The sequence below is a fragment of the Chlorocebus sabaeus genome, chromosome 20 (assembly GCF_047675955.1).
Source record: "Chlorocebus sabaeus isolate Y175 chromosome 20, mChlSab1.0.hap1, whole genome shotgun sequence".
Classification (NCBI taxonomy): Eukaryota; Metazoa; Chordata; class Mammalia; order Primates; family Cercopithecidae; genus Chlorocebus; species Chlorocebus sabaeus.
In genome coordinates, this window is record NC_132923.1 from 85,194,776 (window position 1) to 85,218,810 (window position 24,035).

The window sequence follows — 24,035 nt, forward strand, 5'->3', positions numbered from 1 at the left end:
ACTGTTCATGAAGTGATGACCACCATCATCACCATCCATCTCCAGAGTTTCTTCATCTTTCCAAACTGAAAACTCCCTACTCATTAAACACTAAGTCCCCATCTCCCCTACTCCTGAACCCTGGAAACCACGATTCTACTTTCTGTCTCTGATTTTGGCTACTCTAGGTATCCCACATAAGTGGAATCATACCATTTTTGTCTTTTTGTAACTGGCTTATTTCACTTAGTCTAGTGTCCTTAAGGTTCATCTATGTTGCAGCATGTGTCAGAATCTCCTTCCTTTATAAGACTGAATAATAATAATAATAATAATAGACTATATTTATACACCACATTTTTTATCCATTCATCAGTGGATGGACACTTGGATCCTTTCCACCTCTTGGCTGCTGTGAATATTGCAAATAATGCTTCTATGAACATGGATATATAAGCATCCGTTTCAGTCCCTGCTTCCAATTCTTTTGGAAATATATATAAGTGGTTGTTTTTGAAGCCAATTCATTACCTTTAAAATTTGGTAAATAAAAGGAAATAATCAAGCACTCATCTTGCCTATTTTAACTGCACCACTGGGTAACCAAGTAATAGATGAAATGTCTCCTTATAAAATTATTTCTGATAAAAATTAAAACAAAATGATAGACTGTCATCATTTTGCAACCCTCAATGAGTTAATGGGTATAGGCACTGAACGTCAATAGCTGCTAATATCAACAAAGGGCAAAAACTAGACATTATGTTCTTCCTACTAAAAGAACACACCACCACCTACAGTCTTGCCAAAAGGATCAAACCTAAGTCTGATCCAGTCTCTGGATTCCGCTGCCAATTTGCAGCAAAAACAACGGACAGAGGAATATAGCGAACTGCACCACTGTTGCAATCAGTAAAATCTATACTATGGAAAATTCTTACAGGTCAAAGGGTCTGGATTCTTTTCTTTTTTTCTTTTTTTTTTTTTCAGACAGGGTCTCAGGGTCTCACTCTGTCACCCAGGCTGGAAGGCAGTGGCACAATTATGGTTCACTACAACCTTGACTTCCTGGGCTCAAGCGATCCTCCTGCCTCAGCTTCTCAAGTAGCTGGGACTATAAGCATGTGTCACCACATCCAGATAATATTTTTTAATTTTTTGTAGAGATGGGTATCTCACTATGTTTCCCAGGCTGGTCTCAAACTACTGGGCTCAAATGATCCTCTGCCTCGCTTGGCCTCCCAGTGTTGGGATTAAAGGCGTGAGCTACAGCACCCAGTTGCTCCGGATTCTTCAAAAGACAAATTGTAAACAAAAGACATCAAGTTAAATAAATAGGTAAGAAAACTATAGGACTTAGGGATGCACATTTGGGTAAAAAAGTTATAACCAAATACAAGAAGTGATTACTCTAGGAGACACATAAGGGATGTAATTTATTTAACTGGGGCATGTGGAGAGGCTTCAGGTACAGCTGGCAAAATTCTATTTCTTAAGATGGTAGTTAGAAGGGTGAATAATTAATTAAGCTATATTTAAAAGCAAAAACAAAAAAAGACAGACAAAACCAGTGGATTAACTGTAACAATGAGACAGTGGCCTAAATCCAGATGGAATTCAACTGCAGTGCTCTCTCAAGACAGTTCTGCCAAAGTCTCACTACTGAACCTATCTCAAGCCAAAAGAGCAGTTAATACCAGACTGACTGGTGACTGAGGTCAACAGCAAGTGCTTAGAAAAGTAATTACACGAGGCAGACAAAAGAGAAACCAAAGGAAAATTTTAGGGAAAAAAAAAATTCAACTAGAAGTTGAATTTTTAAAAATCTTTGTGCTATCACATATATACCATCTGTTTGAAACAGGCCTGTCTCACTTCCATCCTGCAAATCTCCCATACCTACTCCTATCTCAGTGCCAGGATTTCTCTATTATAATTTGGTGTCTTTCTCAGCGTTATTTCCCAATTCTATCAAGGACTGTTAATAATGGCAATAATATGTTTACCAAATATATTCACATCTTCAAAAGTAAGGATGCAGAAAAAAAAGATGGAAGAAAGAAGTCAACAGGGTCCTGAAGAAAAGGCTCCTAGAAGCTGATTAACCTAGTTATGATAGAAGCGACTTTTCTTCATATACAATGGAATATTAGAAACTGTATCCCTAGCCATGCATTCTTTCTTGCCTTTACTTATTCAAACAATGGTGGAAATTGAAAGCAGCATGAAGCTATAGGTACGCACTGTAAGGCAGCCACTAGCCACATGTGGCTATTGATCCCCTTCTCTGAAGTACAGCTAGTCCTAATTGAGATGCACCCTTCGTGTAAAAGACACACTGGATTTTGAATAGTTAGTATGGAAAAAAAGATTGTAAAATATCTTAATAATTTTTTATTAATTACATGTTCAAATAATAATATTTCAGATATATTGACCTAGACAAAACATTAATTTTGCCTGTTTCTTTTTTCTTTTGAAATGTGGCTTACTAGGAAACTTTAAATTATAGATGCAGCTAACATTGTATTTCTACTGGACAGCACTGCTATATATACCATGATTAAATAGTGCTGAATAGGAAAAACAAAGCAGCAGCTAACAGTTGGGATTTTTCCATTTTTTCTACTGTTAATATACCACCAACACTATAACTCATTTAATTTCCAGCCCTTGTCTCTTGTCTGTAAAGCAGAGGTTTAAGAAAATCAGTACATGCATTAAGTCATAAACACAACATTTAATCATGGGCCAAAATAACTGAGTTCTAGTCCTGGTTCTGATACTGACTAGCAGTTAGTTGGAGAAATTACATTTTTCTCTCTGAGACTTAGATACCTGCCCCTACAATTACGTAAGGAAGCTAAACTAAATTTAGACTTCCATAATTCTATCAGAATACAATTTTCCTCTTTCTGTCAAAATTGATTTTCATAAAAATGAATAAATACTCACTCTGAGTCTAACACATCCTCTGCGAGAGCCTCTCATCATTTTGTCCTTGGACTAAAAGAAAAACAAAGCAGTCAATGAATAAAACATTAACAGACTGGTAAATTGTTTTTAGAATCATCTGGGGAATAAAAGGACAAGATTTACAGTAATACCCATCCCTTCTGCCAACTCCCCTTCCAAAAAGAAATTACTTATGGACAGGAAAATACACAGATTTTAAATGAAAATGTCATACAGTCTATATAAATTAACCTAATCATAGAACTTTACACATACCTTTAATGTAACATAAATTAAATCATTATTTTCATTCCTTCTTCATTCCCTTAAGTACGAGTGTTTCTCATACTTTAGGGAGTCAGAGAACCACCTAGAAGGCTAAGAATCACCTGGAGGTTTAAGAATCACTCCCAGATAATTATTTTTGTTTGTTTGCTTTGTTTTGAGATGGAGTCTCGCTCTGTCGCCCGGGCTGGAGTGCAATGGTGCAATCTTGGCTCACTGCAACCTCTGCCTCCTGGGTTCAAGCGATTCTCCTGCCTCAGTCTCCAGAGTAGCTGGGAATACAGGCGCTCGCCACCACGCTCAGCTAATTTTTGTGTTTTTAGTAGCAACGGGGTTTCACCATGTTGGCCAGGTTGGTCTCGAACTCCTGACCTCAGGTGATCCACCCACCTTGGCTTCCCAAAGTGCTAGGATTACAAGCGTGAGCCACTGCACCCGGCTGCCCCCAGATAATTCTGACAAAGGCAAACAGAAGACCATACCTCAAGAAGTATTGCTTTAGCTTTACCTCTGCAATTCCCTGGGTAACATTTTTGCTTCTGTGACTTCTCATCCAATGTCCCTCAGTTTGGAATTTTCTTGACCCAAATGCTCTGCCTCGTTGTCATTCCAATCACCTTAGCTCTGTCTGATTTAGATTTCCACCCTGGACTCCCAGAGTCTTCTGTGTGTTCCCCTGTTGTGGCATGCATCACCCTGTGTTATAATCGCTGGTTTACTTCACCCACAAGACTACACATTCCTTAGGGGGTAGGAATTGTATCTGATTTATGCCTCAGAACAGTGTCTGTTACATATCAGGTGCTCAAAAAACATTTACTGATGAAATGTAACTTAACCTTTCTGTGTCCCTTACTAAACTGAGCCAAGCAAAGCCTATGTTATATGAAAGTGCTATGTTTACATTCAGTAAATATTCCTAACAATAAATTAGTCATGTGCAATACAACAAAGTAACACCTCAAATAATGGAAGTTGAAATACTTAATACTTGAACAACTGGTATTTTCCTGTACTCCACCTGTGTGAGAAAGCAGCAAAACAAGCCAATATTGTTTGATTATGTTTTAAAGATGATTATCCTGCTTGAAACCATAGATGCCCTATATCCAAAGTCTTGAGCTGTAAAATTCATGTTCAGAAGTGATTACTGAGATACTAAAGAGAGTATTCTTTTTGTTCTACCTATAAATATCAGGACTTACATATTTTAGGAAAAAAATTTCTCAATACCAAGCAGAATTGAAAAGAGTTCTTTACTAATAACACAGTTAGTGAAAGAAAACAGTTGATGAAAACATTCCTTAAGCATTTAGTAGCCCTTTGACTGTACCCTATACTTATCTTCCCTTCAAAAGTGTAAAGGAAATACACAAAAATAATAATTAGATCTGAAAATCCCTGATAAGGTTAGAATACAAAATTAACCCAAAAAAGGTAAAACTAATATATTCATCCTTGATCCTCTTCTACTATAACACAATTTTTTAAATAAAATTACAGTAAACAGAAAAAAGGCAAGACAGGTCCCAGTGGTAATACAACTATTAGGGTTACAAATTAAAAAACACTAAGAGGGCCAATTATAATCCTAATCGTTTCCTAATTTCCTAACCCAGCACTTTCAGAGTCCGAGGCAAGAGGGTCGCTTGGGCCCAGGAGTTCAAGATCAGCCTGGGCAACATGACAAAACTCTATCTCTACAAAAACTACAAAATATTAGCTAGGTGTGGTGGTACACAGCCATAGTCCCAGCTCTCAGGAGGCTGAGAGGTGGGAGGACTGCTTGAGCCCAGGAGGTCAAGGCTGCAGTCAGCCATGACCACACCATTGCACTCTAACCTGGGCAACAAAGCAAGACCCTTTTTTCAACAACAAAAAAGAAAACACTAAGAGAGATAACTGAAAATAATTAAAACAAATACAACTAGGAAATCAACACACAAATCCAGAATGTGTGACATTCTACAAAACAATTGGCTTAGATTCTTGCAAAATACAAAAAAGACTAACATGTAAACAACTGTAATAGAGCAAAAATAAGTGTTGTGGACTCCAGAAGGCTCCTCCTTGTCAAGGAAAAAGATGAGGGAAGGAAGCAAAACTGAAATGATCAGGTTTCAAGTTTCAATCTGGGGCTTTAAAAAAGAAAGAAAGAAACAAGAAATCTGATAAAAAGAGAGGGAAGGTAGTAGGGGGAAAGGCCATTCCAAGACAAGGGAACAGCATCAGCAAAGGCACAGATGTAGAAAACTCTACTTTCCTATTCATAGGAGAGTAGATGTATAGACAACAGCATAGGGTGCAGAGAGGAACTTACAGATAAGACTGAAGGCCAGGAACAGTGGCTCACACCTGTAATCCCAACATTTTGGGAGGCCGAGGTGGGCAGATCACTTGAGTGAGGCCAGGAGTTCAAGACTAGCCTGGCAAACATGGTGAAACTCTATCTCTACTAAAAAAACAAAAATTAGCTGGGCATGGTGGTGCACGCCTGTAATCCCAGCTACTTGGGAGACTGAAGTAGGAGAATCCCTCCCTTGAGCCTGGGAGGCGCAGGGTGCAGTGAGCCGAGATAGCGCCGCTGCACTCCATCCTGGGCAACAAAGTGAGACTGTTTCAAAAAAGTTAAAATTAAACATTTTAAAAAATGAGGCTGAAAAGAAGATTACAGGGACCAGATCCTGAAGGGTCTGAAAAATACATGGAGTTAAGGAAATTTAACTTTATTCAATAGTTAATGGGGAGCTACTAAAGAGGGCAATAGCATTCTTAAAGGTGTGTTTTAGAAAAATAACACTGTTAAATATGAGGACTTGGAGAAAGGGATAATAGCAACATTAATAATAACAATAACAGAAGCAGCAGATTCTCACTCATTGCTGCCCCTTATGTAACAGGCACTTTATATACAGTAAACCTTACAAGCCTTTGCATGGTAAGAATAACTCCTATATTACAAATGAAAGTGATACTAGGGATATCAAGTAAGTTACCCAGTGTTACATACTTAAAATGTGGCTGAGTTGCATAGTTGGAAATGCCTGTCCTGCAAATCATTCTCCCAGACGTTAACTGAGCTCTAATAGCATCAAATTCTCCTCTTTCACAATAGCACAGGGCCCTCTCCCTCACTCTCCCCACTCAGCTTTAATGTGGGGCTATAGGGAAGCTGGTGTGACTGCTTCCACCAGACACAGCCTTTTCTGACAAAGGAAGCTGACCAATCACAGGACCCACTACCCCACAGGACAGGACAGAGTCATCTCCCAGGAAGTTTTTCAACCAGGGTGAAGGGAAGAGCTCCTTCCTATCTGCTCTTGAAGCTGTGAGGTACAGAAGCCACTGGTCCTGTGCCTTCTATGTGAAGAAAGCAAGCCTACACAACAAGAGAAGCAGAGAGATGAGGAGGAAAGTCCCAGCTGCCAGCGATCTTCAGCTACATCCTGGTCTGAAGCAAATCTGTCTAAGCCAATGCCATTCACCAAATATTAGGTTATCTCTGATGAATCCTAGTAGCTTCTGGTAATGACAGAAAGGTAGCTGACATAACGCCAGCAATCTTCCTACTGAATGTTACCTTACCAATGTTCTGAAACCTGCTAACAAATGTCCTTTTTTAGGCAAATTGGCACAAATAGATATGTGGTCGACAGCCCAGTAACTGTCACTCTCTCTGCCTCCAGCTACAAGTCCCAGTACCTTAAAAAAGGACCACTCTGAAATGAATCCTACAGTCTTTTCAGCTGGATGACAAAACAGGATTACCCCCATGAAGTGGAAATATCGAACTCACATGTTCCACTCCGAAGGGGTTCTCGGGCTACTCCTGAGCTCAAGCAATCCACCTGTCTCGGCCTCCCAAAGTGCTGGGATTACAGGCACGTGCCACTGTGAATGGCCAAAAGTTGGTTCTTTAAAAAATCAACAAAATTGATAAATCATTAGCTAGACTGACCAATGAAAAAGAAGGGGATTCAAAGTACTAAAATCAGGAATGAAAGAAAAAAACATTATTATCAATCTTACAAAAACAAAAAAACTCTAAGGAAATACAATGAACAACAAATTAGATTAAACCAACAAATTCCAAGAAAGATATAAACTGTCAAAACTGACTAAAGAAAAAACAGAAAATCTGAATAGACATAAAATAAGTAAAAAGACTGAATTAGTAATCAAAAAACTTCTCACAAAGAAAAGTCCAGGCCCAGATAGTGAGTTCTATCAAATATTTAAAGAATTAACGACACACCTTCACAAACTCTTCCAAAATACAGAAGAGGGAACACTTTCCAATTTTTTCTATAAAGCCAGTATTATTCTAATATCAAAACCAGAAAAAAAAATCATAGGGAAAAAACAGTATCTATTTCTAATACAGATGTAAAAATTCTCAACAAAATACTAGCGAACCAAATCCAGCAACATATAAAAAGGATTATATACTATGACCAAGTGGGATTTATCCAAAGAATACAAGGTTGAGTCAATGTATAAGAAACAATCAATATAATATACCATATTAATAAAATAAAGAACAAAAATCACATGATCATCTCAAAAGACACAGAAAAGGTACTTTTAAAAAAATCTAACACCACTTCATGATTAAAAACCACTCAACGAACTAGAAACAGAAGGGAACTTCTTCAACTTAATAAGGGGCATCTATGAAAAGCCCACAGGTAACCTCATACGTAATGATGAAGGATTAAAAGCTTTATACCTAAGAACAAGACAAAAATGTCTTATCTTGCCACTCCTACTCAACACTGTACTGGAGGTACTAGCCAGAGAAATCAGGCAAGAAAAAGAAATAAAGGCATCTAGATTAGAAAGAAGAGTTGAAAGTATCTCTATTTGAAGAAGACATAACCTTACATATAAAAAAGCCTTACATATAGAAAGACAGAACCTTACATATAGAAAATCCTAGGGGGCTGGGCGCAGTAGATCACACCTGTAATTCTAGCACTTTGGGAGGCTGAGGCAGGTGGATCACTTGAGGTCAGGAGTTCAAGACCAGCCTGGCCAACATGGTGAAACCCCACGTCTACTAAAAATACAAAAATTAGCTGGGAGTGGTGGGCGCCTGTAGTCCCAGCTACTCGGGAGGCTGAGGCTAGAGAATCGCTTGAACCCAGGAGGTTGTAGTGAGCTGAGACTGCGCCACTGCACTCCAGCTTAGGCCACAGAGCAAAACTCCATCTCAAAAACAAAAAACAACAACAAAAAAGAAAATCCTAAGGAATCCACACCAAAAACAAACTATTAGAGCTAATAAATGGGCTCAGCAAAGTTTCAAACACAAATTCAATAACAAAAATTAATTGTATTTCTATACTTTTAGATTTAAAAAATTTGGAGCTATAACTAAGAAAACAATTCCATTTATAATAGCATCAAAATGTAAAATACTTAGTAATAAATTTAATAAAAGAAGCATAAGACTTGTACACTTAAAACTACAAAACACCACAAGGAAATTAAAGAAGACCTAAATAAACAGAAAGACACCTCATGCTCTTAGATTGAAAGACTGAATGTTGTTAAGATGGCAGTACTCCCAAAACTGATTTACAGATTCAATATAATCTCTATCAAAATCCCAACTGCCCTTTTCTGTTGTAGAAATTAATAAGCTGATGCCAAAATTCAGTGGTTATGCAAGGGACCCAGAATAGCCAGAACAATCTTCAAAAAAAGAACAAAATTGGAGGACTCACACTTCTCAATTCCAAAATGTAATACAAAACCATAGTAATAATAGACAGTGTGGTACCGACATTAGGATATGCATAGGATCAGTGGAATAGAGTTGGAAGTATAGAAATAAACCCAAACATACAAAATCAAGTGATTTTTTTTTTCAAGAGTGCCAAGACTATCCAACAGGGAATAGTCTTTCCAACAAATGATGCTTAAACCATATGTAAAAGAATGAAGCTGGATACCTACCTTATGCCATATAAAAAAGTTAACTCAAAATGGATCCAACACCTAAATTTAAAGGGTAAAACTATTAAGTTCTTAGATAAAAACGTAGGTACAAATCTTCATGACCTTGGAACCAGCGATGATTACATGATACCAAAAGCACAAGCAATAGAAGAAATATTAAAAAACTGGGCATCATGAAAATTAAAAACATTTGTACTTCAAAGAACACTATCATGCTGAGGCAGGAGGATCCCCTGAGCCCAAGAGTTTGAGGTTATGAAGAGCTATAATCGTGCCACTGCACCACAGCCTGGGCAACAGAATGAGACCCTGTCTTTAAAAAAACAAACAAACAAAAAACACTATCAAGACAGTGAAAAGACAAACCAAACAATGGGGGAAAATATCTGCAAATCATATGTATCTGGGTAGGGGTGTAGTATCGAGAATATATAGAGAACTCATACAACTCAACAATAAAAAGACAACCCAATTTAAAAATGGGCAAAGGATGTGAATAGATATTTTGCCTAAGAAAACCAAGTTAAGAAGATAGTTTCAGCTGGTGATAAGTGTTAAGAAAATAAAGGAGGGTGATTGTCTTAGTGCATCTTGTGCTACTGTAACAGAATACCGGAGACTGCATACTTTATAACAGAAATTTATTTTCTCACAGTTTTAAGGGGCTGGGAATTCCAAAATCCAAGCACCAGCATCTGGTGAGAGTCTTATTTATCACAGAGCACAGGGTGGAAAGGCAACGAGCACAAGTGAGCGAGTCTTTTGTGATGGTGTTGATCTGTTCACAAGGGAACTGCCTAAACACTTTCCATTAGTCCCCACTTCCCAACACTGTCGCAGTGTTGCAGTTAAGTTTCCAACACATGAATGCCGGGGAACACATTTAAATTAGAGCAGTGATGATCAGAAAGTTATTTTTGGGAAAGGAGGTTCTACTTTAACTTAAGTAGCTTGAAAAAACTCTTCAAGGAGTTGATACAAGAACTGAGATTTGAATTAGAGGACCCAGTGAAGTGAAGAATCTGGGGGCAAAGTCCCAGGCAGATGAAAGAGCAGGAAATGATTCCTCAGTAGACTTGCTCTCCCATCTCAGCAAGAGCTATTTCACATTTTCTCCACTCTCTCCCTCAGTACATCTCCACCTGGCTTTCTCACAGGCATTTAAAACTCAACATGGGCTGGGCGCGGTGGCTCACGCCTATAATCCCTGCACTCTGGGAGGTCGAGGCGGACGGATCACATGAAGTCGGGAGTTCGAGACCAGCCCGGCCAACACGGTGAAACCCCACCTCTACTAAATATACCAAAATTAGCTGGGTGTGGTGGCACTTGCCTGTAATCCCAGCTACTAGGGAGGCTGAGGCAGCAAGAATTGCTTGAACCTGGGAGGCAGAGGTTGCAGTGAGCCAAGATTGCACCACTACACTCCAGCCTGGGCAACAGAGCGAGACTCTGCCTCAAAAACCAAACAAAACGAAACAAAACTCAACATGTATAAAACTAACTCATGATCCTGTCTCTCTTCCATGCAATCAATCAAAGTCCCCTCATTTCTGTCTCATAACAACTCTCAAATCTTCTTTCATGAGGTCATAATTGAAAAAGAAAACAAACTCTCAAAGCCTTCCATTTAACCTCATCTCTACTATCAACCACCCCAATCCAGCCCTCTACAATACATCCCAATATTGTATCACCCTTTTTTTTTTTTTTTTTTTTTAACAAGGTCTCACTCTGTTGCCCAAGCTGGAGTGCACTGGCACAATTTTGGGTCACTGTAACCTCTGCCTCCCAAGCTCAAGTGTTCTTCCCACCTCAGCCTCCAGAGTAGCTGGGACTACAGGCACGTGCCACCACACTCAGCTATTTTTTTTTTTCCTTGTAGAGAAGGGGTTTCACCTTGTTGCCCAAGCTGGTCTCAAACACCTGGGCTCAAGCAATCCACCCACCTCAGCCTCCCAAAGTGCTGGGACTATAGGAGTGAGCCACTGTACCCAGCTTGTATCACCTTCTAATTCTTCTCTATCTCTTCTTCCTCTCCTCCAATCCTTTCTCCACACAGGAGCCAGGAGTCTTTTCAAAACATGAATCTGATTGGGTAACTTTTTCGATTGAAAGACAAAACAAGCAAGCAAGCAAAAAAAAAAAAAAAAAAAAAAAAGTACTTCATGGTTCTATATTGCACTTAAAATAAAATGCACATTTATTAATTTGCTCTCTATAGAGACCCTGCTTGGCCTGGCTCTAGCCTACCTCAAAAGACCCCATCATCCCTGGACCCCAGCCACACTAATCTTTCAGTTCCCTGAACCAGCCAATCACTTTCTCTCCTAAGGACTTTTACATGGATTGTTCTCATTGCCTGAAGTGCCTTTACTCATCTACCCTCACTCCTTTTACTGGCTAATTCCTACTTAACCTCAGTTCCCTAAGAAGGGAAGCTTTACCTGAACCTCTAGAGCAGATTACCCTTCACTTCTAACAAAGGTATAATAAAACACTTTTTTTCCCATAATACTGTGGGAAAATAAAATCCTATGGGTTTGAGTGTGTCCCCCAAAAGTTCATGTGTTAGAAACCTAATCCCTCTGACCTCATGAATAGGTTAATGAAGACTCTGTCCTCCTTGATGAATTAATGTCACTATCACAGGAGTGTGCTCTTTATTGACAGAATGACTTTGTCGTAAAAGCAATTTCCCTCACCTCTCCTGCTCTGGCTCTCTCACCACGTGATGCCCTCCACCATGTTATGAAGCAGCAAGAAGAAACTATGCTCTTCCAGCTGCTAGAACCATGAGCCAAAATAAACTTCTTTCCTTTATAAATTATCCAGTCTGCGGTATTCTGTTATAGCAACAGAAAACAGACTAAGACATAAAATGTCCATGGATTTCTCAGTGTTCTTCTAAAAAGCTCTAGGGTCCTAGCAACATTTCTGCATGCCATAAGGATTAGATCTTTTGGTTTCAACTGGTCTGGAAGGATAATAAAACCCTCTCTAATTTCCCAGAGAAGTTTGAAAAGTTACAGCCTGGAGCAGTTCCCCAGGCTAAGCTTCCAAAGTGCTAAGAAAAGGGGTACAGCTATCTCCCTAGATATTTGTGTGTAAAAAGAGATAAAACCCCAGATATGCCAAAGGGTTGGAGTCAGGATTTAGGCTTATTACCTTTCCTAAGTGACCCTTTCATGAGGGGAGTGGGACAGTTGCCTATTTCCCCTTCATAGGAGAGAAAAACAATTTTTCCTTGTCCCCCACCTACAGAGTGTCTGGCTACTCATGCTGGCTTTTATAGCGTCACCCTAGGGATAAGGACTAGGGCAAAAGTAGGCCAACACATTTATTATTATGAAATTTCTCCGATTCAGAATACCTTGTGTGCATTCATTAAATTAATAAAGATGAACAATTAAGAGCCTGCCAAGTACTTAATCTATAAAACTATAATTAATTCTGAAATTACTTAATTTCATCATCCCTAATAGCCTTAAATTCTAGGAGAATATTGACCTATTACATGAGGAAACTCAAAAAATATTGAATAAATGATAGGAAGGAGACATATAAGTACAGCTAGCCATTTAAAGTTTCATTAACTTGATCTACTATGCCTCAACAGCCAGTAATCTGAAGCTTCTATTATTATTCTGATTATGTTGGTCAGAAAACTAAAATTCGCTCCCCAAAGACAAATTAAACTTCATAGATTTTAGTGTTACTAAGTCTGTTAGACCTGCCTCAAAGGAAAAAAAAACATTTGGCCTTTACGCTAGCTACCACCTTTATACCCACTTGACACTTACCTTTTTTAAAAGTCAGTACTTTTTCTGTAAAGAAACATCTAAGAATGCTGATTCCAAACATTCTAATCAATACTGTGTGCCTAGCTCTAGGCAGCAAACACCTTAGGATATCTAGATTCTCTTCGGTATACTGTCAGTGCGAAAATCAATTTATTCTGTAGATCTAAACAGATATTTATCTTGGCATTGACTGGTGCTCCCAGGAAGCTGAGAAACAGATCCTAACCTCCAACTGTTACATTATCAAAATAGTTGATGATATAATCAACACATTTGTAAGCCCCTGCTAGAAGTAATCTAGGATGGGGTTAAGCAACCAAAAGCAGCTTTTTGCTGGCTATAGAATAAAGAACCTTCTGGAAATCAGTAAATTAATAAAATCAGAAACAATTTTTATTTTCCCAGGGTAAGAAATTTCTGAAGGAGTCATATAAGTCTATCAGAAAGTAAAACTTACCTTGCCGAAATTAATTTAACAAACTGTTCTAGAAAATATCCTTCTAGGGATTACTTAATGTGAGAAACATGTATTTATAGGAATACATACTGCAATGGACTGAATGTTTATATCCACCCAAAGTTCATATGTTGAAATCTTTTTTTTTTTTTTTTTTTTTTTTTTGAGACGGAGTCTCGCTCTGTCACCCAGGCTGGAGTGCAGTGACACGATCTCTACTCACTGCAAGCTCCGCCTCCCGGGTTCACGCCATTCTCCTGCCTCAGCCTCCCGTGTGGCTGGGACTACAGGTGCCCGCCACCGCGCCCGGCTAATTTTTGTATTTTTAGTAGAGACGGGGTTTCACCGTGTTAGTCAGGATGGTCTCAATCTCCTGACCTCGTGATCCGCCCATCTCGGCCTCCCAAAGTGCTGGGATTACAGGCATGAGCCACCGCGCCCGGCCCATATGTTGAAATCTTAACCCCCAAGGTGATGGTATTAGGAGGTGGACCTTTGGGAAGTGATTAGATCACAAGGGCAGAGCCCTCATGAATGGGGTTAATTCCCTTATAAAAGAGGCCCCAGTCAGAGCAACAATGAGATGACCTGCATTCTCAAGAGAATAGCTCATAATAATCTCAAATCACACAGCAGTCTGCCTGCTTAGCCCATTTCTTAAATCCTCAGGAAAAAAGTAATGTAAGAACATACTAAGAACTATTTAGCTAAATGTCAGTCTTAAATCTGCTTTAATATGGCAATGCACAGTAGCTCACACCTGTAATTTCAGCACTATGGAGGCCGAGGCAGGGGGATCACTTCAGGCCAGGAGTTGGAGACCAGCCTGGGCAACACAGTGAGAACCCATTTCTAAAAAAGAAAGTTTTTTAATTAGCCAAGTGTGGTGGCACACACCTATAATCCTAGGTACTCAGGAGACTGCGGTGGAAGGACCCTGTTAGTCCAGGAGTTAGAGGTTACAGTGCACTGCACTCCAGCCTGGGCATCAGAGTGAGAGCTTGTCTCAAAAGAAAAAAAAAAAAAAAAAAAAAAATCTTTACATTACTATTATTGCCACCCTATCTTTCAGAACCTAATTAATGCCTGGGACCTGGAAGGTATTAATAATAGATAAATCTCTACTCAATGAATGGTCCCAGCCCACTTTCTCAGGTATCTCACTCATTCAACAAACATAATTCACTCGAAATATGCCCATTCAGTCCCAATTCAAGCTATTCAACATTCCCAAGTAACACAGGGGAAACCTTTTCCCTTGTTCTGTTAACTTTCAGTCCTCTTCAATCAAATTTTTACAACTGCATTTTAAATTATTATGATAAAACAATTAGAGATTAATAATATCTAATAATAAGCACTAAATCAAAAGCACAAAAGTAACTACTTGATTATATCTTTTTTTTTTTCTTTTTTTTGAGACAGAGTCTCGCTCTGTCACCCAGGCTGGAGTGCAGTGGCCTGGCCAGATCTCAGCTTACTGCAAGCTCCGCCTCCCGGGTTTACACCATTCTCCTGCCTTAGCCTCCAGAGTAGCTGGGACTACAGGCGCCGGCCACCTCGCCTGGCTAGTTTTTTGTATTTTTTTAGTAGAGACGGGGTTTCACCGTGTTAGCCAGGATGGTCTCGATCTCCTGACTTCATAATCCGCCCATCTCGGCCTCCCAAAGTGCTGGGATTACAGGCTTGAGCCACCGCGCCCAGCCTGATTATATCTTAATTGTAACTACTTAATTGTATCTCCAACAGGACTGCACGCTTTTAGAAGATTAGTTCAGTTTATTCCTAGCATATACTAAGTACTAAAAATATCTTATTAAGTTTACAAATTAACTCATAAAATCTAGCTTGGTGGCAGTATATAGTGCCATCAATAAAAACCTGTTTAATTGGAAATATAAATATGAATTTACAAAGTAAATGTGTCTGAAAAAGTTTTACGTAAACATATTTAAAACTCAGTAAGGAAGATTTCCTTGCCACTTAAATTAATTATACAATCCTTTCATAAAGCAAAGTAAATGCGTCTGAAAAAGTTTTGCATGAACATATCTAAAACTCAGTAAGGAAGATTTCCTTGCCATTTAAATTAATTCTACAACCCTTTTATGAAGCAAAGAATGTCCAAGTATGGTGGCTCATGCCATAATCTCAGCACTTTGGGAGGCAGAGGTGGGAGGATTGCTTGAGCTCAGGAATTCGAGACCAGCTTGGGCAACAGAGTGAGACTTCCTCTTTACTAAAAAAAAAAAAAAAAAAAATTAACCAGACGTGGTGGTGTGTGCCTGTTGTAGTCCCAGCTGGAGGGCTGAGGCAGGAGTATCGCTTGAGCCCAGGAGGTCAAGGCTGCAATGACAACTGATCACGCCACTGCACTCCAGCCTGGACAACACAGCAAGACTCTATCTCAAAAAAAGAAAAAAAAAGAAGAAAAAAGAAACTAAGAATGCCTCCCCAAATCTGTTATATAAAGACACTTAAATTTATTTGAATGTTAGTTTTACTTTGCTTAAAGTACACTGTGTTAAAGATCAAGCAAGAAACTCACTGACTTGCGATGAATCTCTCACAGCTAAAAGTGAGGTCTCCTTCTGAATGTATTAATACATAGCATTCCATATTACTTTTCTTAAGGCACTTATTATTTCTATCTTATATGATAATAAGGTATGTGCATGTCTCATCACTTCTCCCAGAAGGTAGTTTCTGACTCATCCTTGTCCCCACCTCCCCCCACTCAACATGCTACCCTTGCTACACTGTACTTTGCAAAGAACATTTAATAAGTTGATGGTAGAAGACATGAGGACAAAGAATGTAAACAAATGTCACAACAGTTCCTCTCCTTTTCACATAAATGTAAACATTGTTTCCACATTGAGAGACATGTTAGCTCATTTCCAAGTGCATATGAGGTTGCACACATAGCTAGTGTTGCACCTTGGACCATCTACTGCTGGCACACAGAAGGAAAACTTGACAGGCAAACTAACCCATGAAGACAGGAATCAAGATGCTGGCTCTAGGGCATGGGAAAGACAGCAAAGGGACAGAAGGAAATTTTGCAGAAAGATAGCAATGCTTCATATTTTGATTGTGATATTAGTGACAAGGCTATAAATAAATGCAAAGACTCATCTAATTATACACTTAAAATCTGTGTTTTTTACTGGAAGAAAATTATATGTCAATAAAAGTAAATTAATAAATAGTACTTGCCAAAATTCTACACAGATACACTAATTACAACAATTACAAAACAGGAAATGATAGCAGCAACACCCACTCACTCCTGTAGTTTTTTTTTTAAGGCGTTCTTGCTACGTTGGCCAGGCTGGTCTTCAACTCCTGGCCTCAAGCAATCCTCTGGACTTGGCTTCCCAAAGTGCTAAGATTACAGGTGTGAGCCACTGCACCTGGTCTGATTTTTATTTTTATTTTTTTGAGCCAGGGTCTTACTCTGTCACCTAGGCTGGAGTGCAGTAGTACAATCATAGCTCATTACAGGGGCACACCACCACACCCAGCTAGTATTTTTTATTTTTTGTAGTGACACAGTTTCACTATGTTGCCCAGGCTGGTCTCGAATTCCTGAACTCAAGGGATCTGCCTGCCTCAGCCTCTCAAAGTGATGGGATTACAGCTATGAGGACCGTGCCCAGACTTTTTTTTCTTTTAAAAAAATTTTTTTTATACAGGCAGGGTCTCACTATGTTGCTCAGGCTGGTCTCAAACTCCTGGCCTCAAGCAATCCTCCTGCCTTGGTCTCCCAAAGTACTGGGATTACAGGTGTGAACCACCACACCCAGAATGTAGTCTCCTTTCTATTTAAGAGAGCACAGACTCTTAAAGCCATCCTGATAGCATTTAATGTAGTAGAGAGCCTTCCCTAGTTGCTGCCTTATAACACTCAATAGCCCCAAATGTCATTATGCTTACAGAAAGCTACACCAGCAAAGACTCTGAGTAGTCACAGACTCACAATAACGGAGAAATTTTCCCCATCACTCATCCTTCAAGTTATCATAGATAACTCTCTCATCCTTCCCTCCTTTCCCCATCAGTTACAGATGGTCTCATTTTGAGCATCAGATTTAATATCTATTGATTCAATATACAAAAATATATCAGTAAACAAGGTAACAGTGATTTTGGGGGTCTCTCCAAGATCCTGGGAACAAGGTTGCCTTCCCTTAAAGAAAAGAGACATATATCAGAACAGAGATGTATACAAGATCATCTTTAAGAGATGGAACAGCCTGGAGATCATTATACTAAGTATTTTAGAACTAGAGAAAGAAGGCCAGAACTAGTATCAGAAGGCAAGGATAGAAGTTCTTTGACCCAAAGATTAAACTCGTTCCATTCTGGTAATAGGTATGTCTCTAATATGGAGATACTGCATCTTGATGTCAATAGCTAATGCCACTAAATACCTATAACATATAACTTTGGTCTGCTGTTACTTACAATTTGGCATCCCAAAGAGTTTGCATTCAGAGAGTAAATGTATCAGTTAGCCTAAATGTAGAGTCTTCTTAAGTTATATTTCTTGTTGTGAATTAATAAATTGGAATACTGATTCATATAATGGTGATCACAGTGTACATTTAGTGAATATTACTATGTCAAACACCTCCATAAACTTTTAACTTTTTGTTATCATTTACTGAGCACTTAAGTGCCAGACACTGTCCTAGTGCTTTAAACACTATTTTATTTAATTCTCACAATGATCTTATGATATTGGTTCTTTTATCATACCCATTTTATCTTTTTTTTTTTTTTTTTTTGAGACAGAGTTTCACTCTTGTTGCCCAGGCTGGAGCACAGTGGTGTGATCTCAGCTCACTGCAATCTCTGATTCTCCTGCCTCGGCCTTCTGAGTAGCTGGAATTAAAGGCATGCCCCATCACGCCCGGCTAATGTTGTATTTTCAGTAGAGATGGGGATTCACCATGTTGGTCAGGCTGTTCTTGAACTTCTGACCTCATGTGATCCACCCGCCTCAGCCTCCCAAGTGCTGGATTACAGGCGTAAGCCACCATGCCCGGCGTGTTATACTCATTTTATAACTGAGGAATCAGTGACTCAGAAAGGTTTGAGTAACGTCCATAGACTCACAGATAGCAAGTGGGAAAAACAGGATTTGAACCCAGGTATGGATCCAAAGGTACATTTGTACCACGGTCACTATAAACCTGGTTAATTTAAGTCTTCCTTAAAGGTTTTTCTCAACCACAAAGGCTGGGTGTAAAATCAGTGATCTTTCTGAATTTAGAGGAGTATGTCACCCTGTAAAGCCTCTCAGCAGTGCCTCAGGGCGGTAACCCTGACTTCTGAGCCATCTCTAGTATGCATATTCCTAGGTCACTAGATTAAAAATACATGTCCACATCCCTTATCCCAAGAACTTTGGATCAGATGTGTTTTGGAAATGACAATTTTATTTACTTATTTATTTTTACTTTTATTGTTTTTAAAGTAGAGATGGAGTGTTACTCTGTTGCCCAGGCTGGCCTTGAACTCCTGGCCTCAAGTGATCCTCTCACCTTGGCCTCCCAAAATGCTAAGATTACATGCATGATCCACTGTGCCCAGCCTTCACAATTTTAGAAAGGTAACTCAATTTGGGCTGGGCGTGGCGGTTCATACCTGCAATCCCAGCACTTTGGGAGGCCAAGCCAGGAGGATTACTTGGGCTCACAAGTTCAAGACCAGCCTGAGCAACATGGTGAAATCCCACCTCTACAAAAAATACAAAAATGAGCCTGGTGTGGCAGTATGCACCTGTAGTCCCAGCTACTTGGAAGGCTGAGGTGGGAGGATGGTTTGAGTCTAGGAGGCAGAGGATGCAGTGAGCTGAATCATGCCACTGCATTCCAGCCTGGGTGATAGGGCCAGACTTTGTCTCAAAGGGAGGAAAAAAAAAGAATGAAGTGGCATCCAGGAGAGGTGGCACATGCCTATATTCCTAGTTGCTGGGGAGGCTGAGGTGGGAGGATTACTTGATCCTAGGAGTTAGAGGCTACAGTGAACTATGATCATGCCATTAAACTCCAACCTGGATATCGGAGCAAGACCTTGTCTCAAAAAAAAAAGAGAGAGAGAGAGAAGAAGGAAGGGAGGAAGGAAGGGAGGGAGGGAGGAACAATTTAGAAAGCATATATATACACACACACACACATATACAGTACATAAACTGTGTCACCTGCAGTGAGGTCTAGGGTAGCCAAGGATATTAATTCCACAACCAAGCATATTAATATATCTATAGTACAACATACACATATTTATACTAAGCATGATAGAGATTATAAATAGCCACACATCAGTTTAAGATAGGCTTTACTTCCAAATGAGTATATCATAAATTTAGGGGGAAAAATCTTTTTAATTCAGAGCTGTAGGGATTTTGAAATTGCAGGCAAAGGATTGTGGACTTACAGACTTTGATCTAGTGGACTATTACATTGTCAAGTCTCAGGTTTTTCACTATTTTTAAAAAAGGACAATTTTATCTTCAAGTCAGAATTTCAGGCCAACAGATCAGTGGAGAGAACCACTTTCATGGGGCTCAATGAAGCACAGCCATGATGACTTAGGGTTTTTGCATCCTTTATAAAGTTAAATATTAAATACTAAATAGTAGACCAAGTTCTGCAAACTATTGATAGCATGTTAGTAATATATGCTAGACCTTGAAGGAAACCAAAATATACCACCCCAAAATATATTTCTTTGGCATATTTTGAGATAGCTATTCAGATGGGTTACAGACACAAGAACAACTCTGAAAAGCTGTCCTTTGGTAGGGGAGACTTGTATCTGTAGAGGTAATCTACATTAGTGGAGTAACAGCAAGGTACAAACACCTTTTTCTGAGACCTCCTTATCTGCCTTATCTAATCTAGGAAGATTACCTCACAGGAAAAGGAGACTAAAGTTCTGACTTTTTTTTTTTAAATAGAGATGGGGTCTATCTATGTTGCACAGGCTGGACTCAAACTTCTGGGCTCAAGGGATCTTCCTAACTCAGCCTCTCCAGTGGCCGGGACTATAGGTATGACCCACCACACTCTGCTCTTGACACACTTTTCAAAGTCTGACACAGAAACTTTTCCCACAGATAAAATGATCTACTGAGAGATTTCTCCTGTATAACAAGACGGCCCAGCCTTGCTGGCCATGTGATATGGTTTGGCTGTGTCTCCACCCAAATCTCATCTTGAACTGTAGCTCCGTAATTCCCACGTGTTGTAGGAGAGACCCAGTGGGAGATAATTGAATCATGGGGCCAGTTTCCCCCACAGTTTCTTGTGGTAGTGAAAAAGCCTCTTGAGATCCGATGGTTTTGTAAGGGGTTTCCCTCTTCCCTTGGTTCTTATCCTCTCTTTGCGTGCCCCACTCTTATTCTCTCTTTGACTGCCCCAGTGTAAGACATGCCTTTCGAGGCCACCCCAGCCATGTGGAACTGCGAGTCCATTAAACCTTTTTCTTGATAAATTACCCAGTCTCAGGTATGGCTTTGTCAGCAGTGTAAGAACAGACTAATAAACCATGTTTCCTCCCTTCACTCTCTCATACCCTGCAGCAACCTCCCTCCCCCACAACCCCAGGATCCCCCTAACCCTCTATTCCTTTCTGTATGGTATAAAACTTCAGTTGGCCCTTCTTTGAGTCTCATATTTTGTATGGCTCCCATGCTTATGTACGTGAATAAATTTGAATACCTTTTCTTCTGTTAATCTGGCGACTGTCAACTCACTTCAGTAGACTTGGATTCAAACCTTCAGAGGGAAAGTTTCAACTTCCCTACAACCTCAAGGTAGATTTTCTATTTTTGTTTTGTTTGTCAGATACCACCCAAAATACTAAATATTGACTCATGTTTATTCACAGAGTTGATTAAAAGAAATAATGAGGGAGTGTTAAACTCTGTTTTATGCTCCTCCACTATCAGTACTTCTCCCACCAAACTGTGAAATGACAATCCATTATTAACATTCAAGTTCACTCCCTGATCAAAAATTGCCCAAGGACCTTTTTCCCTAATTAGGAAAGACTAACAGACGGCCCAGAATAGTAAGATTATAAAAAAGGAACAACAAGAAGAGCACTACAAAACTTTATAGAAGATAGAAAAATTTGTGCAACACACAAAAATGCGGTTAGCAAGAACAACAGCCAGGCTCATGAAATTTCAGATGCTTAGTCCTAATTCCAAGCCTCATCCTATAGACTCCAATTTAGAATGGGGCTATGCTCCAAAAGCTCCTTGTTCAAATCTGGAGCTTGGGACTCAGGAAAAATGTTTGCAACGAAAAACTGTTAGAAATTATTTCCAAGCCAGGTAAGGTGGCTCATACCTGTAATCCCAGCACTTTGGGAGGCTGAGGTGGAAAGATCACTTGAGCCCCGAAGTTTGAGACCAACCTGGGCAACATAGCAAGGCCCCATCTCTACAAAATGATTTTTTTTTAATTAGCTGGCGTGGTGGTTCACACCTGTGGTCTCAAGTACTCTGAAAGCTTAAGTAAGAAGACTGCTAGAGCCCAGGAGGTGAGGCTACAGTGAACCATGATCATGCCACTGCACTCTGGCCCCCGTGACAGAGTGCAAGACTCTGCTTTTATTTTATTTACTTTATTTTATTTTTTGAGACAGTGTCTTGCTCTGTTGCCCAGGCTGGAGTGCAGTGGCAGGAAAACAGCTCACTGCAGCCTCTACCTCTCAGGCTCATTGATCCTTCTACCTCACACCCATCCCCCATCCCCATCCAGTAGCTGGAACCATAGGCATGCACCCCCACACCTGGTTAATTTTTAATTTTTTTTTTGTAGAGACGGGGATCTCCCTACATTGCCCAGACTGGTTTCGAACACCTGGGCTCAACCAATCCTCCCGTCTTGGCCTCCGAAGTGCTGGGGTTACAGGTGTGAGCCACTTCGCCTGGACTTATTTTACTTTTATAATAAAGATAAAAGTGGCCAAGTAAGATGGCTGACACCTGTAATCCCAGCACTTTGGGAGCCTGAGGCAGGTGGATCACCTGAGGTCAGGAGTTCGAGACCAGCCTGGCCAACGTGGCGAAACCACGTCTCTACTAAAAATACAAAAAAATCAGCCAGGCGTGGTGGCGAACGCCTGTAATTCCAGCTACTTGGGAGGCTGAGGCAGGAGAATCGCTTGAACCTGGGAGGCAGAGGTTGCAGTGAGCCGAGATCCAGCCTGGGTGACAGAGTGAGCCTCCGTCTCAAAAAAAAAAAAAAAGACAAAAGTATTTTTTAAAAGGCAATTTACAAACTCTCATTTTTTTTTTATCAAGTCTAACTTTAGTTCAAATATGGGTTTCCAAAAAGAAATGAAGGCAGAAGAGTTAAAATGACTTTCATTTTAATTAGTCACAGAGGATGTTGCCTATCAGAAATTTAAACTTACTCTTCTTCCAGGTGATAAAATTCCAAGGTAGACCCTATCTTCTTTGAGAATTTGCCACTGCCTTTCTATACTTACGCCATGTAAATATTAAAAACCCATCACTGACAAACTCTGAGACTTCAGTATCTGCTCCCCACCACTTCTCCCCCCATCGTAGTCTTTCCATTGAGATAAGATTAAGAGTCCTTGCTTAACCTTAGCATTACAATAGATCACTGTAGTTCAGAAAGGCCTGTGCAGAAAGAAGTTTATGTAATTGCGATAATGATGTAAATTATTTATCACCTGCTGGCAAACTAGTGATAACAGGTTTATCATCATTCTAATCACTACTAATCTAGTATATCCCAGAAAGAACATTCTATTTGAAGTTAGACCTTGATCACACACATAGAAACTACTATGTGATCCTCTTAAATTCCAATGTCTTCGCTGTCCAAAGGAAATAGTATCAACTACTTCACAGTACTGTTTGTAAGATCATAATGGAGCTGAAAATTTCTTATTGCCTAATGATGTTGTATTCATGTTTGTGGCAATGCTGTTGTAAACAAACCTACTGTGCTGCCAGATGTATAAAATATAGCACATACAATTATGTACAGTACGTAATACTTGATAATAAGTACATTACCTTATATATTTACTACACTGTATTTTTATTGTTATTTTAGAATGTATACCTTCTATTTAAACATATGTGTATATAGATATATTTAAAAGTTAACTGTAAAACAGCCTCAGGCAGGGCCTTCAGTAGGGATTCCAGAAGAAAGCATTATCATAGGAGATGACAGCTCCATGTGAGTTACTGACCTAAAGACCTTCCAGTGGGACAAGATATACAGGTGGAAGACAATGATATTGATGATACGGACCCTATGTAGACCTCCGCTAATGTGTTTGTATCTTACTTTTTGAAGCCATCTTTGCAAAAATGCTATCAGTGAGAAAATTATAGCAGTGGGGGAGATCTGATCTAGCTAACGCCCCTTTGCCTTTAGCTTTCAAGCTGCAATTATTTATAGGCTTAAGCCAAGCTAACTTTGGGAGAAATTTATAGTTTAAACGATAATAATCCTTCCCCAAAACTCAACTGCCTTTGTAAAGTTAATGAGAGACCACAAGGCTAAGAGATTAGAAGAGCCTGA

General features: G+C 39.6%; 1 protein-coding gene across 4 annotated transcripts in view; it reads right to left on the minus strand.

Moving 5' to 3' along the window:
- The window catches only part of OSBPL9 (oxysterol binding protein like 9), a 167,054-nt gene that overhangs the window by 127,278 nt on the left and 15,741 nt on the right, over positions 1–24,035 (minus strand). For all 4 annotated transcript variants that reach the window (XM_037999829.2, XM_037999834.2, XM_037999839.2 and 1 more), the window contains exon 2: positions 2,935–2,985. In XM_037999829.2, the coding sequence (XP_037855757.2) occupies positions 2,935–2,985 (51 nt within the window). The remainder of the gene's footprint in view (positions 1–2,934; positions 2,986–24,035) is intronic.